Source organism: Dermochelys coriacea, chromosome 7 (assembly GCF_009764565.3).
Source record: "Dermochelys coriacea isolate rDerCor1 chromosome 7, rDerCor1.pri.v4, whole genome shotgun sequence".
Taxonomy (NCBI): Eukaryota; Metazoa; Chordata; order Testudines; family Dermochelyidae; genus Dermochelys; species Dermochelys coriacea.
Window position 1 is genome coordinate 19,810,617 of NC_050074.1, and position 16,745 is coordinate 19,827,361.

Below are 16,745 nucleotides of genomic sequence, written 5' to 3' on the forward strand. Positions count from 1 at the left end.
TTTATACAGAAAAGACTCTATCAAGGGTAGTGGAGCCAACATTTAATGGACTCCGAGAAAAGGACATTCAACTTTTAAATATCCCCTACAATGAAAATGAACCAACAAACACCAGCTGAACATGTAAGAGTATTAGAATCACAGCATATATGCACATATGTGTGTGTGTATAAAAAATAATCTCTCTCCCCATATGATTATTATTTTTTATACAGCACCACAGATACAGAGGGTCCTTCTCGCACTGGCCAAGACAATGGACTAGATTCTGATCTCAGTAACCTGAGAGTAGATCCAGAGTCGCTCCATTGAAGTCAATGGAATTAGTATAGATTTACACTGCTGTAAATGAGATCAGGATCTGACCTAATGTTCCCTTCCAGAATAGTTTACAATTGAAGGGCCCAATCCTGCAAATCTCGTGAGTTAGGGATGGTAAAATCAGGCCCCAAGTTAAAACATTACCTAGCGTGGTAGAGGAAAAGATAGATGAGGGCTGCAATGGTGAGATTCTGCGGTTCCTTAGATTAGTAGTGTGCACGTTTTGAGAGTTACCTAAAGTTTTTGTTTTAAGATGTTATACTGAAGGGAAGTTTCATGTTTTGTAGGGTTCAAGAAAGGAAGATTAAGCAGAGGGATGGGGGGAGGAGAGCTGAACTGTGAGGGCTTGCAAGTGAGGACAAGCAGCTTGAATCTGATGTGGAAGACAAGGCAAAGCTAGTGAAGAGATATTTAGGTACTGTGTGTGTGTGTGTGTGTGTGTGTGTGTGTGTGTGTGTGTGTGTGTGATACTTCTATTTCTGTATCACTTATAAATTATATATTACATGAAAAATACCTCTGGGGAATGAGAAGAATAACAATAATGAAAACATGCCATTTTCCTTCACTCCAGGCTCTTCACCCAGCCAAATACAACTGCAAAGCTCCGAAGCCTACAGTCTGTACTTGCCAGCACTTGAGAACTTTAAACATGGACATTATGGGGAAAACGATAGCGAGTCAAATGAAATACACTGTATTGGTGAGTTTTGGGGCCAGCTACATTAGGAAACTGATTGCTACTTTGCTTAGAAAATAGGGGCTGCTCCTGTCACTCCTAACAAGAGACACTTGGCATATCTGTCTCAGTGCTGGCAGAGTGAAGGCCTTTTACATAAAACAGGGCTTCAACTGTTATCGAACGGCCCAGTAAACAACACCTGTAGACATGAGGTCTGAAAGCTCGCCATCCATACAGACAGAAATAAAGCTGCTGAAACACAATGTCCTTATCACAGGAGGTCCGACTGCAGCACTCACCCTTCCTGGCTGGAGGAGGTTGCTTTGCCCCCTGACACTGTGCTCAATGTGTACCAGCTTCTGCAAGTTTTCCTGAGGGAGAAAAAAAGAGTTTAGGAGGTAGGATGGTGATTGTTCTTTAGACAAGCAGACGTACCCTCCCCTCACTCCCCACCAAGAGATAACATTAACATTAAGCAGTTTGGAGTCAAAGCAGAATCACCCAGACAGGGTTGGGCCAAATGGGATTTTAGGACCAGATTGACGTACTGGGGCCTAACAGTTTTGTGGGGCTTTATCGAGCTGCTTCCCCACCTGGGGTTGGGTTACCATACATCTGTCTGCCCATGACACTCCCACTTGCTGCTTCCTATCCCAACACAGTGCCCATTACTGATCAGAGAATCATAGAAGATTAGGGCTGGAAGAGACCTCAGGAGGTCATGTAGTCCAACCCCCTGCTCAAAGAAGGACCAACACCAACTAAATCATCCCAGCCAGGGCTTTTTGAAGCCAGGCCTTAAAAACCTCTAAGGATGAAGATTCCATCATTTCCCTAGGTAACCCATTCCAGTGCTTCACCACCCTCCTAGTGAAATAGTTTTTCCTAATATCCAACCTAGACCTCCCCCACTGCAACTTGAGACCATTGCTTCTTGTTCTGTTATCTTCCACAACTGAGAACAGCCTAGCTCAGTGGTTCCCAAACTTGTTCCGCCACTTGTTCAGGGAAAGCCCCTGGCGGGCCAGCTGGCCCGGCCTGCCAGGGGCTTTCCCTGCACAAGCGGTGGAACAAGTTTGGGATCCACTGGCCTAGCTCCATCCTCTTTGGACCCCCCTCAGGTAGTTGAAGGCTGCTATCACTATTCTCTTCTGCAGACAAAATAAGCCAGTTCCCTCAGCCTCTCCTCATATGTGCCCCAGCCCCCTAATAATTTTTGTTGCCCTCTGCTGGACTGTCTCCTATTTGTCCCCCTCCTTTCTGTAGTGGGGGGCCCAAAACTGGACGCAATACTTCAGATTTGGCCTCACCAGTGCCAAATAGAGGGAAATAATCATTTCCCTTGATCTGCTGGCAACACTCCTACTAATGCAGCCCAATATGCCATTAGCCTTCTTGGCAACGAGGGCACACTGCTGACTCATATCCAGCTTCTTGACCACTGTAATGCCCAGGTCCTTTTCTGCAGAACTGCCGCTTAGCCAGTCAGTCCCCAGCCTGTAGCAGTGCATGGGATTCTTCTGTCCTAAGTGCAGGACTCTGCACTTGTCCTTGTTGAACCTCATCAGATTTCTTTTGGCCCAATCCTCCAATTTGTCTAGATCACTCTGGACCCTATCCCTACCCTCCAGCGTATCTACCTCTCCCCACAGCTTAGTGTCAGCCGCGAACTTGCTGAGGGTGCAATCCATCCCATCATCCAGATCATTACTGAAGATGTTGAACAAAAACATCCCCAGGATCGACCCCTAGGGCACTCCGCTTGATACCAGCTGCCGACTAGACATTGAGCCATTGATCACCACCCATTTAACCCGACGATCTAGCCAGCTTTCTATCCACTTTATAGTCCATAGATACATTACGCTCTGTAGTGACATTCTTCCTCCACAACCCAGGAAGCCAGGAGCTGGAGGCAGAAGTATGCTGCTCCCCTCTCCTGTAAATACACCCCCTAAGGGCCCACGCATTGCTGTCTCCTTTTACCAAATAGCTGTTCTTGCTGAGGTAACAAGGGTAACTGAAAGCAGGTCTTTATACTTTAGAACCATTGCTAGGATTATCTGGGGTTTTTGCATTCAGGATTAATAGATTTGTACCAGAGGTCTGAGAGGTTAACTAGCGAGCATAGTCCTTCCTTTCAAAAGCCTTGCAAAGATCAGGGAGCTCATTACCAAAGTCTGTTACTGTTAACTGCTTACCTGGCCTGAACAGCACAGGCACAACAAACGAGCGCTGGCAAGTTGTATCAACTTAGCCCTCAGCATGGGATGTAAAATGAATCTAAGCAAACCGATGCTCCCGTTAAAGGAATGATTTCAATCAGAAGGCACTTACTTGTGCTGGGGGGAAGGGAAGAGGTTTTAATTATTGTCATGCTTTGAAAACTTTGGTAAAGAGTCTCTATCAGCATCTCAGGTCTCCTCTCTGTTAAGGGTGACACTCCACCCTCCCCAGCCCCTTTTTATTTGGAAGATGGTACTGTTGAAATCCTGGATACCAAGGGATCTGGATGACAAGCTCAGGCGATTTAGTTAGGATTTCTTCTGATCACTCTTGCAGTAGGAGACCAAAAGCAGCTGCCCAGCAGCAGCAATGGGACCTCACTGGGACACAGTCAGGGCTACAAATTAGGACTGTGCTGCCCAAGCTAACTGCTTTTGGGCTAAATTTTCAGCTATCTATCTGTGCAAGCCACAGAGTCCGACAGCAGCCTTGGGACCATCCTGATGCAGGTCACTGCAAAGAGGGGGAAATGCTCCATTGTCTAAGCTTTTCTGTCTTGCCTGCAGTTTTCTGCTCTGGTAGACGATGGGCTGCTTCCCCTCCCCCTTCATTGATCTGCATCAGGATATTCCCTAAATATCAGAGTCAATGGGATTGCCTGGGTATAACTGAGTCCTCTTATATGTCCCTCTAGTGATGATGCCAGTGCATTTTATATTCTTTTAGAATCATTGACAAAGAGAGGAGTTGGGTAAAGTAGGTACGTTTTTGATCTTGTTAATACAGATTCAGAAGGCACTATTCATTATGCATCCTGCAGTCTCGTCTTTCAGGACCTTCAGAGTGTCCTGAAAATATTTCAGGCCAGGATGATGTCTTCATGTCTCAGTACTGAGACAGGACATGATGTGCTGCAGCTCACGATGGCTTGTTTTTGTCCTGCCCAACACAATGGGTTTACCTTCCTATTAAAAGTTACAGTTTTAAACTGAGACTAAAAGCTAAACTGAAAAGCTTTGTTTTTCCAAAAGACTGTAACAGCCCAGATCAGCAACACACTCAAGACTGTGCGTAGTATTCCAAGGATTTTATTTGCTCACAAGCCTGCAAAGTGTCAGGATATCATTCTATTTTCATGCACAAGCATTCCTAATTTCAAGCAAAACAAATCAAGTTTTAATATTTTAAAATTCAAAATCTCATTTCAACCAAACAGCCATAAATGATCATTACTTTTAGTGCTTATTCTGTCAAGATTCAAACCAGTGACCTAGAAGTGAAAGACTTCATAGTCTATTACCAATATTCTGACCCATCCCATGCAACCTACATTAAACAATGCTAATAACTCTCTCTATTCCAATTCACATTTACAAGCTAGGACCCAGGAGTCAAAAAACAGCAACACCCAATTAATACTGCAGATGTGGGAAATTCATATCTGGCTAGCTTAGCCATGAACTACAGCTTCCAAAAGGCAATGAAGTTATTATTATTTTGTCTATGTGGACAAATTTCCTTAGGAATTTACCAGTAGTTAACAGCAACTATGATTTATAACTCTTAGTGCCTCAGGACCTGTAATAGACTGTAGAGGTTTAAATGGTAATACATCCCTTTCTTAGCTCAAAGTACTGAATGCCTCTTAGAGCAATAGGTGCCTCTAATATTGTGTGACAGTGGTCTACTTTGAGCTTCTATTTGTGCATGTGTAAAATGCAAATATTTTCCTACCTCACATGAGTGCTGTGGGGCTAATTAATATTTGTAAAGTGTTTTGAACTCCTGGGATAAAAGTTGCTAGGGGAAAAGGTGCTAGAGTATTGTTACCATTAAAGAAAAAGCTAATAAATTAATGCTTGGTGTTCCATAGAAAACATAGGCTGTAATTCAATGCTCCTGTCAGATTTGGAAGTGTAGTATAATGTGCTAGTACCAATAGGACTCTCCCTCCTATCCCAAGTCTAAATTATAGTCTAGGAATTCATCCAGGTACATGTCAAGTTATTAATATTGTATCCTGAATGACTCTGTTGAGTCTGTTCTGTAATTAGAGTCAGCTGTTAATTGCTTTGCATTGATAATCTATGAATAAGAGAAGAAGGAGCTGTGGATTTGTGTTTGCTTGTATATGAATGGATTATGATAGCAGGAATACAGCTTCCAAGACCAGCAATTTGACTCTCAAGAAACCTGCCCCTCAAAAAAACCAAGTGCATTTACAGAAGTTGGGGAAGGAGGAAAATGTGTTTAATCTCTTCGATGTCACTGGTTTAATAATAAGATATTAGTATTGTGATAATAAAATTATAAAAATAAAGTGCAAAAGTCAATATAGAAGTTTAGAGGAAATGGTTCTGAAATAAACTCCTAATCAGCAAAAATTATACAGCCCACCACTTCTATAACACCCGAAGAATCTCCAAATGCTGTGCAAACAATGGCCCAGATTCTCTGCTGGAGGAAATGGGGAGGGGTGGCAGTAGGGAGCCAGTTGTATAGGAACTGAATCTATGCTTCCAAGTATGGAAGAAAAGGAGTACTTGTGGCACCTTAGAGACTAACAAATTTATTAGACCATAAACTTTCGTGAGCTACAGCTCACTGCTGACGAAAGCTTATGCTCTAATAAATTTGTTAGTCTCTAAGGTGCCACAAGTACTCCTTTTCTTTTTGCGAATACAGACTAACACGGCTGCTACTCTGAAACCTGTAAGTATGGAAGAGTTCATCTTTCTGGTGCTATTTTTAAGATGAAGGTTTAGCTTCTGCAGAATTTGAATATGTTATGGGAGGTCACATACATACACTAATTGGGCCAGATGTGTGACACTGTGGTACTAAGGGATAACAGAGATTTATTCCCAGATAGATGGCAAAGAAAAAGGAATAAACTTTAAAACAAAGAAGTGGAAATGGACTTACACCAAAAATCACGTATCCAAACATCCCTGAACTTTGGGATGTTCAGAACCAGATCAGAATTTTGCAAATGGCCTCTATCTGTGGTGCACGTTATTAGGGCCAACCAAAACCGTAGGTCCTAAAACTACGGATCCAATTCTCGTGGCTGGAGTCCATCTCTGCATGAACAGAGAAACCTGCTCAGGTCAAATGACAAAAAGGTTGGGACCAGTCCTGATCCTCAGGAACTCTACGGAGATTTTAATATTGGCTTCAAGGGGAGCTGGATTAGAGTTTCAGTCTCTTCCCCTAGCACTGCTCACAGCAGTTTTGCTAAGGCAGTTTTCTCCCCTTTGGAAACATAGGAAGTTTTACCTGCTGCCTATCTCTCTGCTGTACAAACATTAAAAGTTGCGGCGGAGGATTGGTCTCGATCCGTGAGGAGAGTGTCACTGAAATCTGTGCTGTTAAACAGCTTGTGAAAATGCTGGCGTGTTTATGGCCTTGGCGCGCATATCAGAGACACGACTTTTAAACCTGAGCAACAGAGCTTGACAGATGTGAGCAAAAGTTGACATTCTTGGCTCCAAGGACTCATCTGCTGCAAACAGCTGCTTGCACTTTTCCTCTGAACAAAACATGAAGCTTTCATTTTTAAAAGATGAAGGACAATCTGGATTTACATGCTGAACACTTGGGGTTCCACTTCTTACCATGGGCTCTCATTCCTCATGCTGGCAGGGCACGTAGAGAATCCCTAGGACAGCAGGTGACAAGTATGTTGCTGTGGCAGCCCCAAAGGGGTGGATTTCATACCCCATAGCTTCTGCCTAAATCCATCCATTTTGTCACCTTTAAAATCACGGGCTTTTAAAATCATGTCTGAAAATAAAACCTTTCTCAAAAGCACTTGTTTGATACTTTAATTCACATCATTCTCCTCTTCCTTTCCATATTGATGCCAGGATGTTTATCTGTTTTGCTCATTTTTTGGAGTGTGGATTTTATGAAGTATGAATGATTATCATCATCATCATCATCATTATTATTTAGCTTACTGAAGAGAAGGGCAAGAGGATTTGATAGCACTATATAATTACCTACACAGGGAAAAGGTATCTGGTATTAATGGGTTCTTTGTCTAGCAGACAAAGGCATAACAAGATTCCTAGGCTGGAAATTTAAAGTCAGCAAAGTTCAAACGGGACATTAAATGTGAATTTTTACAGGGAGGGTAAACATGCATTGGAACAGCTTCCACAGGGATATGATTAGGGCCCTACCAAATTCACGGTCCATTTTGGTGAATTTCACCGCCACAGAATTTTAAAAATAATAAATTTCATGATTTCAGCTATTGAAATCTGAAATTTCACAGTGTTGTAATTGTAGGGATCCTGACCCATAAAGGAGTTATGGGTGGAGTCACAAGGTTATTACAGGGGGGGTTGCGGTATTTCTACCCTTACTTCTGAGCTGCTGCTGGTGGTGGCACTGCCTTCAGAGCTGGAGATGGTGGCTGCTGGCTGGGAGCCCAGCTCTGAAGGCAGAGCCACCACCTGCAGCAGCACAGAAGTAAGGCTGGCATCATATGGAACTGCCACTCTCACTTCTGTGCTGCGGCCTGCAGAGCTGGACCCTCAGTCAGCAGCTGCCACCCTCCAGCCACCCAGCTTTGAAGGCAGCAGCGCAGAAGTATGGGTGGCATGGTCTGGTATTGCTACCTTTACCTCTGTGCTGCTGCTGGCAGGGCACTGCCTTCAGAGCTGGGCACTTGGCCAACAGCTGCCACTCTCTGGCCGCCCAGCTCTGAAGGCAACACAGAAATAAGGGTGGCAATACCGCAACCACCTGTAACTCCCTTTTGGGTCAGGACCCCCAATTTGAGAAACGCTGGTCTCCCCCATGAAATATGTATAGTATAGGGTAAAAGCATACAGAAGACCAGATTTCACAGGAAGAGACCAAATTTCACGGTCCGTGATGCGTTTTTCATGGCGTGAATTTGGTAAGACCCTAGATATGATATATTCCCTGTCATGTGACATCTTTAAATTCAGATTAGAGGCCTCCTAAAAGAAATGCTTCATTTCAGCCACAAGGTATACAGAAGGTCACTGACCTTAAAATCTACATATTATTTATAATAAAATAATAATAATAATTGAATGGTTAGTGTAGAGGCCAGAGTGCCTTGGTAAAAGGAGGAGCATATGCTTCACAAATAACATTATTATTTTATGTTGGTTTGTGAAGGTATTTCTAAGGCAGTGTTTCAAGGCACTGTAGAAAACTATGGTGCTCTTAATTGTCTCTTTGGGTTAAATTCTGTCTCTTGTGCTTTAGCTAAAGTCAATGGAATTGAGAACATGCATCCAAGGATAGCATTTAGCCCCAGATAAAATTATATAAGATAAAAATGGCTGGTATAATGCAGTATAGAGAACCACAGTGGCCCTGATCATGTTGTCACTCCAATGTAAATCAGGAAGAATTCCACTGGAACCAATGAGAAAGTACTAGTTACCAATAACTCAAGTGGAACTTGTTCCATTGGTATAAAACCAATATATGAAAGATCAGGATCAAGCCCAGTACTTCCTGTATTCTGAATTTGATATTGCTTCTTACTAATGTAAATAGCAAAACTCCTATTGACTTAAATGGAAACAGGATTTTATTCTCTGTGAGCAAATGGCTAGAAGAACAGTTATCTGCAGACTATCTTTGCTAACATCCTGGGGCTCTAATCTCCAGCCACAGGGTGCTAGTAACACACACTGACCTCAATGGGAGCTGCTGAGTGCTCTGCACTTTTGAAGATCAGATAATTTATTTAAGATCTCTAAATCTGTATTTAGACACCTAATCTAATAGGATCCTATATTTGAAAATCTTGTCCAACTGTACTGGATTGTGATCTACATGAGAGTAAATCAGGAGTAACTCCTTTGAAATCAATGGAATTATACACTAATAAAAACCTATAACCCACATAAGGGTATGTCTACACAGTAAAAGCTGTACATGGGGTAGCCTGCTCAAACTAGCATGAATCCCGCTAGCGCAAGTAACAATAGCAGTAAAGACAGCACAACACGGGTTTCAGATCTGGCTAGCAAGCCGAATATATACCCAGGGTCCATGCCAGGCTTCTACTACCTGCACTGAAGCCCACACTGTGCTATCTTCACTGCTATTGTTACCTGTGCTGCCTGGTTCAAGCTAGCGCCGGTAGGTTAGCCCATGCACAGCTTTTGCTGTGTAGACATACCCTTAGTGAGTTCAGAATCAGGGTTGTTAACATCAGTGGGAGCAAGATCAGACCTAAGATGTCTTCATCTAAGGTTACATACCTGTATACATCCCAGATTGGAAGCAGAGTCCATGAAATTTACAGTGTCCCACTCACTCATTCCTCAGTGTACAATATTAAGACACCCACAGCCAAAGAGAAAACAAAGACTTTGGGCTGAACTGTACACTGGCTTACATCTTGCAAACTATACTGAAGTCAGTGGAGTTACTCTAGATTTACTCCAATATAAACAAGAGCAGAATTTAACCCATGGAACCTAGATCTGGAGCACACCATGCAGTACTTACTCTCGGCTAAAGGATCTTGGTTTCTGGGATAGTATAGTGGGGTGACACACTCCTCAGCAAACTCACAGAGAAGACAGTACCAATCATCAAATCACAACTCACCCCTTGCTGCATGCTGTCGTTGGCTCGGTCTGTAATTTCAGAGACGATGAGTAAGGCAGCTGAGGGGTGAAGCAACACAGAAGGCAAAAAGCACATGAGAGGTTAGAAAAAGCAACCTATATCCCACCTTGTTATAAATACATCTTTTAAAGAAATGCATTGGCTAAGCTGCATTTGCACCTTCAGAGGTAAGCTGCCCTTAATAACTAGGATCCCAAACAGTCCTACTTGCTTTCCACATCGGGTCCCCTCTTTCCTTCCCTGTGTCTCCCTCTTGCTATAATACCATGAGCCAAGCTTGCCCCAAACAAGAAAGCTCATGGGACCATCTTTAAGTGCTTTTAAATTTCACCAAATCATCTTCTGACATATCTTCCAGTAGCAGTTTTTTTGTAAGCATGACAGTTTATCTTTAGCTTATGGCTAGTGCTTTAAATGGTGGGCCAAGTTCTGCTCTCAGTTATATATAAGGTCAATCAGGAGTAACCCAATTCATTTCAATTTAGTTACTCCTGGTTCACAATGGATGGGCCGAGAACAGTATTTGCTTGATTAATATAGCATTAGCCTTGATCCCCCTGTGACCTCATGCTACTCCCATTGACTTCAATGGGAGTAGCCCATGAAGATTATTCCAAGGCAACTAGAAGACCATATCCTGATAGGTGCTGAGCACCTCATTTGTTCTTTATTTTGAACAAGCTGATTTTGAATCATTGTCTCTCAAGTGTACATGTGCTGGTCAAAGCTCAAGGAATAAGTATAGACCAAGCCTTCTTGCTGATTCCAGACCTCTGTAGCATCAGCACCAGTGTAAAACAATGGTGAGCTGCAAGTTCATTCTAGGTAATGGCATGCAAATAAACACATCAGGCCATCCCACTTCACTTCAGAAATATCATACCCAGCATGGCTATGCCAAGACTGGACTAGGATTTAGCTGGTGGCTGAGCTCTGGGAATGAACCAAAACATCTAAGCTATGCTTGTGTTCACTCAGTTCTCTTTCTGTAGGCTCTGCATGCTGGAGCTATAGGAATTCCCCAAATCTTAACTTCCAGATTTTTACTGCTTGTGCTTGTGAAGTAGCAAGGGACTGTCAGAGACTTTGCTCTGCTCTCTGTTCTAGAGCTGGATATGAACCAATCCTTCATCAACCTTGAATTTTGGGCAGGTGGAGGTGGTTTCCAGAATCCCTAAATCCAGATCTGAATTAAAATTCTCTGGCTAGCCCAATGTGCTGAGCCCAAACAATTCAAAAAATTGAGTTTTTGAAATACGGGATTGGATCCCAGTTCTGTGGCTCGTGCTTGCCTCTATTTATTCACAAGCTGAGGAGGCAAGGTAGGAGGCAGACAACAGCAGTCTGACCTCCCTCTCACTTGCCCTGCACATGACCTCAAACCTGCTTTGAAAGGTTGCCTCCTCCTTCTTCCTCACAGTATTAGGAGGTGGGTCAAGTTTCCTCGTTAATGTGACCATAGGCCTCTGACGATGACCAGAAACGACCGACCGGCAGCTGAATTGGAATTTGAATGTCCATTTCTGTGAGAAGACCATGCCTCAGGCCATTCCACATGAAATACGGAACAGGACAGAATGCAGCTTTATACTGTGCCTTTCACACTCATTGTGCCTGAGTCTGATCTTACTTACACCATTTATACACTGCTATAAACTCCATTCACTCCAGTGGAGTTACTCCTTATTTACACTTGTATAAGAGAACAGTCAGGCCCATGCAACCTGAGATCATGCCATACGAATGAACACAGCATCAGTCTGGCCAATATTTTTTCCTATTAGAAAAATCTGACCTCTTCATTTTTTATCCAGAAGTTTCAGATTTTCTTAACAGATTTTTTCATAATATAGTTTGGTCATTCTGAATGTATGACTGGTCAGACACAGCCTGCTCTGATACTATTGGGAGTTGACAGTCATGCCGTCAGTTGTTGTATTAATAATAATTAATATACATGGCCCTGTACAAACACAAAAAGGTATGGTCTCTGCTCAAAGAGTTTATACTGGAGAGGCAATGTCCCCTAAATTAACAGTGAGACCTCAGATCAGACCTATGCCATCACAGTCTGGGCTTCATTCACATATTCCTGGGACAGATCTCATTGCTAGTTATTTATAATACTGAATAAAAGTTTCTCTTCTAGCGATTTGAAATTACCTTGTGTGTCTTCATACTCTGCAGAGTCAGGACAAAGGTTATTCAAGTAATCTGTAGGAGATAATCAGATATAGAACACCCAGTAAATTCCCAGATAATTAAAGAGTTTGGTTTGACTAGCTGAAATACACAAACATAATATCCCATAACCCTTTACTCTTTTATGAAATCACCTATATGGGAAACAAAGGGAGGTCTGGATAGATTTAACTTCCTTCCAAATTTAAACCTGGCTTTTTTTTTACCAAGTTTTGTTTTTGATATTTTTGGACTCATTCAAATCTGAGATTCAAAGCAAAACATGGCAGGTGTAAAATCTCACAACTGGAACTAACTAAAATATTTCCCTGTTTCTCAGCCAAGAGAAGCTGCTGAGTGTGACACAGTTTGATTAATAAATGATCTTCTGATGAATGTTTTCTATTTTCCCATTTGAAAGCATGGTACTAGATATAATTACTGATTTCCTATATTCATAGGAAAATGGACTCTGTGGACATAGTAGTACAGTTCAATATTTCTCAACGTTCCAGTGTTCTGGACATAGAGAATTTCAGTAATGATCACTGGAGCTAAATTAAAATTTGAAAATAGATTCTGTAAACTATATATAATAGAAATCTTACTTAAAGGCCAATCTTGCAAACCTTTACTCACTCAAGTAGTTCCATTGGCTTTGGTAGGGCTACTCGTGTGAGTCAGGGTATTTCTCTCTCTCTTTAGTTCCTTATGTGACCCTCATCACTGTAGTATCTGGGTGCTTTTATTTATTAAATCCCAATCCTGAAAATATCTACTCTTTTAAATTAGCTCTTTGATTCATGCAAGCCCCCAAATTTCACATTTGAGAATCAGGTCTATATCCCAAAGTGCAACATGGATCATGCCCCCCGCCCCATCCTCAGTCTCCCCCGCTCATGTGAGTTCAACTTCTACCAGACCCTTCCACACCTCTTAACTGTACTGTTCTCTCATCTGGATTCTGGAAGGTTAAGAGACGTCTGCTATTGTGCCTTTCAATGCCTAGTCTGGCAGGGAGGTAATGTGCTCTGTTGGCATGCCGTATTTAGGTTTCCCTTTCCCAGCTGCATGCTCTGCACTTGGCTGGAGACATTTAACTAATGTGGGCAACTCCTTTTGGCTGTAGCACAGTAATTGGCAACCAGTGTTGAGATTAAATACCTTTCCTTATCTGGGTAGAAACAGCTAGTTGTGAACATAAGAGCCAGTATATTTTATTTTTCACACTGTGCAGAGAAATTGAATGACTGTACCTTAACAAACCCTGCCTGTCCTATCATCCGAGGGCATCTGTTAGCATCCATGACTTCTCCAAACTAGATTAACTGTTGCAGCCACCCATTGTTTAGAATGTCTTGCAATGCCTATACAATACGTTGTATCTGCATGCAACAGCCATCCTTGGTGATTTACAAGCATTGGTTATACCAGTTGGCTGCAATGCCCGGAACAAAGACTATCTCATGTTTGCGTGAAACAGTGCTATCTACAGTAGATATCTACAATACTATCTACAATAGTTTCTCCCAAGTGTGAATGGGAAGCCACAAGCATTGCAGCTGCACCGCTTCTCCTAACTTTGTCTGACAATGCAGTTCCTTGTGTTTGGTAACTGCCCTAAAACTCTCAGCAATAGTGCTGGCTCCCATAGGATTAAGTGCACCTGAAGTCCCAGAATATACTGTGGTGGTAAGAATATACTGTGTGTGTGGACACACTAAATCCATTCTATCAGAACAGTGTTGCTGTATGGATGCACTAAACCTCTATAAGGACAAAGCAAGACAGCTAAATGTCACACGCAACTGCTGTTTCTTGAAAGGCTCCCTTGCCTAATGTAGATATACCCAGCGAGGGAAGCAAGTCAGTCCAAAATATCCTCCTACTGGTATGTAGTGCTCACTTGAGTCACTGTTACTAAAAAAGCAGAAACAGCTGTGAAAAATGAGTTGCATCTTTGATCAATGTGTTTGGAGCAAGATGAAACTGCTGCTAATCTGTGCTGTGAATAAAATTTCAGACAATCCCTTTGTTCTGGTGCATTTATAGGAGTCCCTCTAATATGCTCTTCCTTTTATCAGCTGTTGAGTATGGGACAGATTTACTGCTTCCTTCTCCCTGTCCCACACTTAGGTCATCTGCCATCTTTCCCCACCCAGACACATACATACACCCAATATGGTTCTTTATCTTTACATCTAATGATCTCTGGTTTCCTGTGATTCCATCTGATGCACTGACCTTCCACCACTTCTGCTGTGCTGTTACATTTCACCACTTCCCTCCCCAACTAATTCACTGCTGTTCCCTTATAGGAAGCCTCAATATCCTAATCCAGCGCACTGAGTGTTCATGACATGATGCTGGGTCCTATCCCTGTATGAAAGGCTGCTCCTCCCACAAACTGCAGCTTTGGCTGGAGTGGATTAGCAGTGGGCAGGATGAGAAGGAGTAGCCACAAGGAGCCAGAACCTCTGGGGACATTCTTGAGGAGAAAAAGAGCATTCTACAGAGTGTGACATATGTCAGGGATAGGGGGGAGCATAAAGAAAGATTCTGTGGTGTGGCAAAGTTTAGACTGGAGTTTTTCCAGAGTTCAGAGGTGTTGGCTCCAGGATTTTGGTTTGGGATCATCTCTAGCTTTAAGTGACCCAGGTATGGGCTAAGCTATGAATGGCATCATAAGTAAAATCAAACATATGTGCTGACAAGTGTCTGGGCACACTTCCTTCCCTACCCATGGATACCAATATGGGTAAATCCAGGAAAATGAGGCTTACAAGAGCCTGACTTTGCACACTCCAATCCTACAGTTACACTTCAGCATGATCTCACTAAATAGGGGTCTTTCTCCCTTCACTATGCCCATAGCTGCTATTAACCTCCAGTGGCCTGTCCAGTGTACAATTCAATCATTCTCCAGACCTAGATAAACATTTGTAGCTCAGGCCTATCTCTATTAATACATGATAATTTCTCTATTATATATTAAACAGATTGTTCCTCCCTGGGGATTCCAGCCCATTGTTCTGACCTCATTCTGTCTTCCCCAACCCTGGCCTGCCATCTACATATGGCCCCAGCACAGTGCAGGAAAGACGGGTCTCTGCTATAGCAATTTGAGAAGTGCTTTAATATTGCTGACCTGTGAGTAGCACGCGGTACTGGAATATGCGCTGCACCACTTTCAAAAACTGGTGTTTCACATTCAGGGGGCTGCTGCCAGGATTCTGCTGTCCTCAAGAGAAGGGGAAAAACACAACAGTCAGTGCTCCGTAGTCTGAGTCCTGGATTATGACCTCACATGCCTAATGCACCCCCTGGAGAATCTGCCGTGGTGACTACATACACAAGTGCTACTGAGCTGTTTCCCATTTATTTGCCTAGCTGCATATATATCAGAGCTTAGATCTTCGTCTTCATCTCTATAAAGAACCAATACAGGAAAATGTATCATTTGATAGTACCATTCATATTCAATATCACAAAATAGTTCAGGCCGAGGTGGAGGAAATAAGAAAAAGAGAGGCAGAGAACCAATCAGAAGCTAAGGTCAGAAGAGAGATTTTAGAATGATATCCAAGGAGCCAAAGCAATCGAATCCGCATGAAGCTTGCTGAGTTCGCATAAGCCTTTTTGCCATTTTTCAAATTTTATGTCCATTGGGTTTCACTTTAAGTATCACGCTTGTGTGGGCCAAATACAGCAAAATACCCCAATGAGACTGAATTAGGGAAGCTGATCCTCCAAACACCTTGCCAAAGTCCTCCAACAAAAAACAAAACAAAACAAAAATCAACAACTCCTCAGTTGGTTTGATTTCCATGTCCAACTCCCCAAATTAGCTGAATTTCATATGGCTTCAGCTTTCGTTGTTCAATGTTTGCACAGCTCTAGCAGTGACTTGGAAAGAGAGGAAGGGGGACAATGTTAATAGTGATAGGAATATGACCTAATCAAAGAAGGCAGACAGAAGAAGGTCTGGTTTCGGACAGCAGTGATGCTTTATGTTATTGCTATATTTAGCTGCTAGCAATGAGCACTCTGGAAATACAGTAGTATAGATGGAGAGAGAGATACGACACTTTAATATCTTTGTCACACGGTGACACTGGCCCTTTAAGTGGAAGAGGCCAGTGCACCTGACCCCCCAGGTAGGCTTAAAAGAGGGCAGCTGGGCTCTAGAGGGAGGAGGTCCTTGAAGAAAGATAGGAAGGGGCAGGTGAGAATTCCTTGAGCAGAGAATAGACAGAAGGAGTTTGGGGAAACCTGCAGCAATCAGAAAGCTTCTCAGATCCTCACTGGAAAGAGGGAGGAATTGCCAAGTAGCTAGCAGAGAGAGTTGCCTGCTGGCCTTCCTGAGCCAGAGAGCTCTGGCCAGAGAAGGCTGGGGCGGGGACTGAAGGCAGAGAGCAGCAGAGGGAGATGCCTGGTAGCTGTGTGAGCCAGAGAGCTGAATCTGGAGGATCAGAGAGGGCTGGGGTGAGGGCTCTCACTTTGTGGGGAGAGATGCTAGAGCTGCAGAGAGCGTGAGCATGGTGAGAAATGCCAGGGCTGTCTGTATGTTGGCGGACCTGGTTTTTTATAGCTTATATGCATGGGGTTTTCTTTTGTAATAAATTTAACCCAGCAAGGGCTATTTATACTCAGAAAGACAGTTTGGACTATTTCTGGAACCATTCAAGGGGAAACTGAGGCT

At 42.9% G+C, this 16,745-nt stretch overlaps 1 protein-coding gene across 4 annotated transcripts in view; it reads right to left on the reverse strand.

The window, feature by feature from the left end:
* FGD5 (FYVE, RhoGEF and PH domain containing 5) overlaps positions 1 to 16,745 on the reverse strand; it is a 160,105-nt gene that overhangs the window by 34,391 nt on the left and 108,969 nt on the right. For 2 of the 4 annotated variants that reach the window (XM_038410453.2, XM_043519661.1), the window contains exons 8-11: positions 15,192 to 15,279; positions 12,026 to 12,076; positions 9,842 to 9,900; positions 1,303 to 1,374 (exon numbers count right to left, since the gene is read on the reverse strand). In XM_038410453.2, the coding sequence (XP_038266381.1) occupies positions 1,303 to 1,374; positions 9,842 to 9,900; positions 12,026 to 12,076; positions 15,192 to 15,279 (270 nt within the window). The remainder of the gene's footprint in view (positions 1 to 1,302; positions 1,375 to 9,841; positions 9,901 to 12,025; positions 12,077 to 15,191; positions 15,280 to 16,745) is intronic. The other 2 variants (XM_043519662.1, XM_038410454.2) reach the window with 1 other exon arrangement.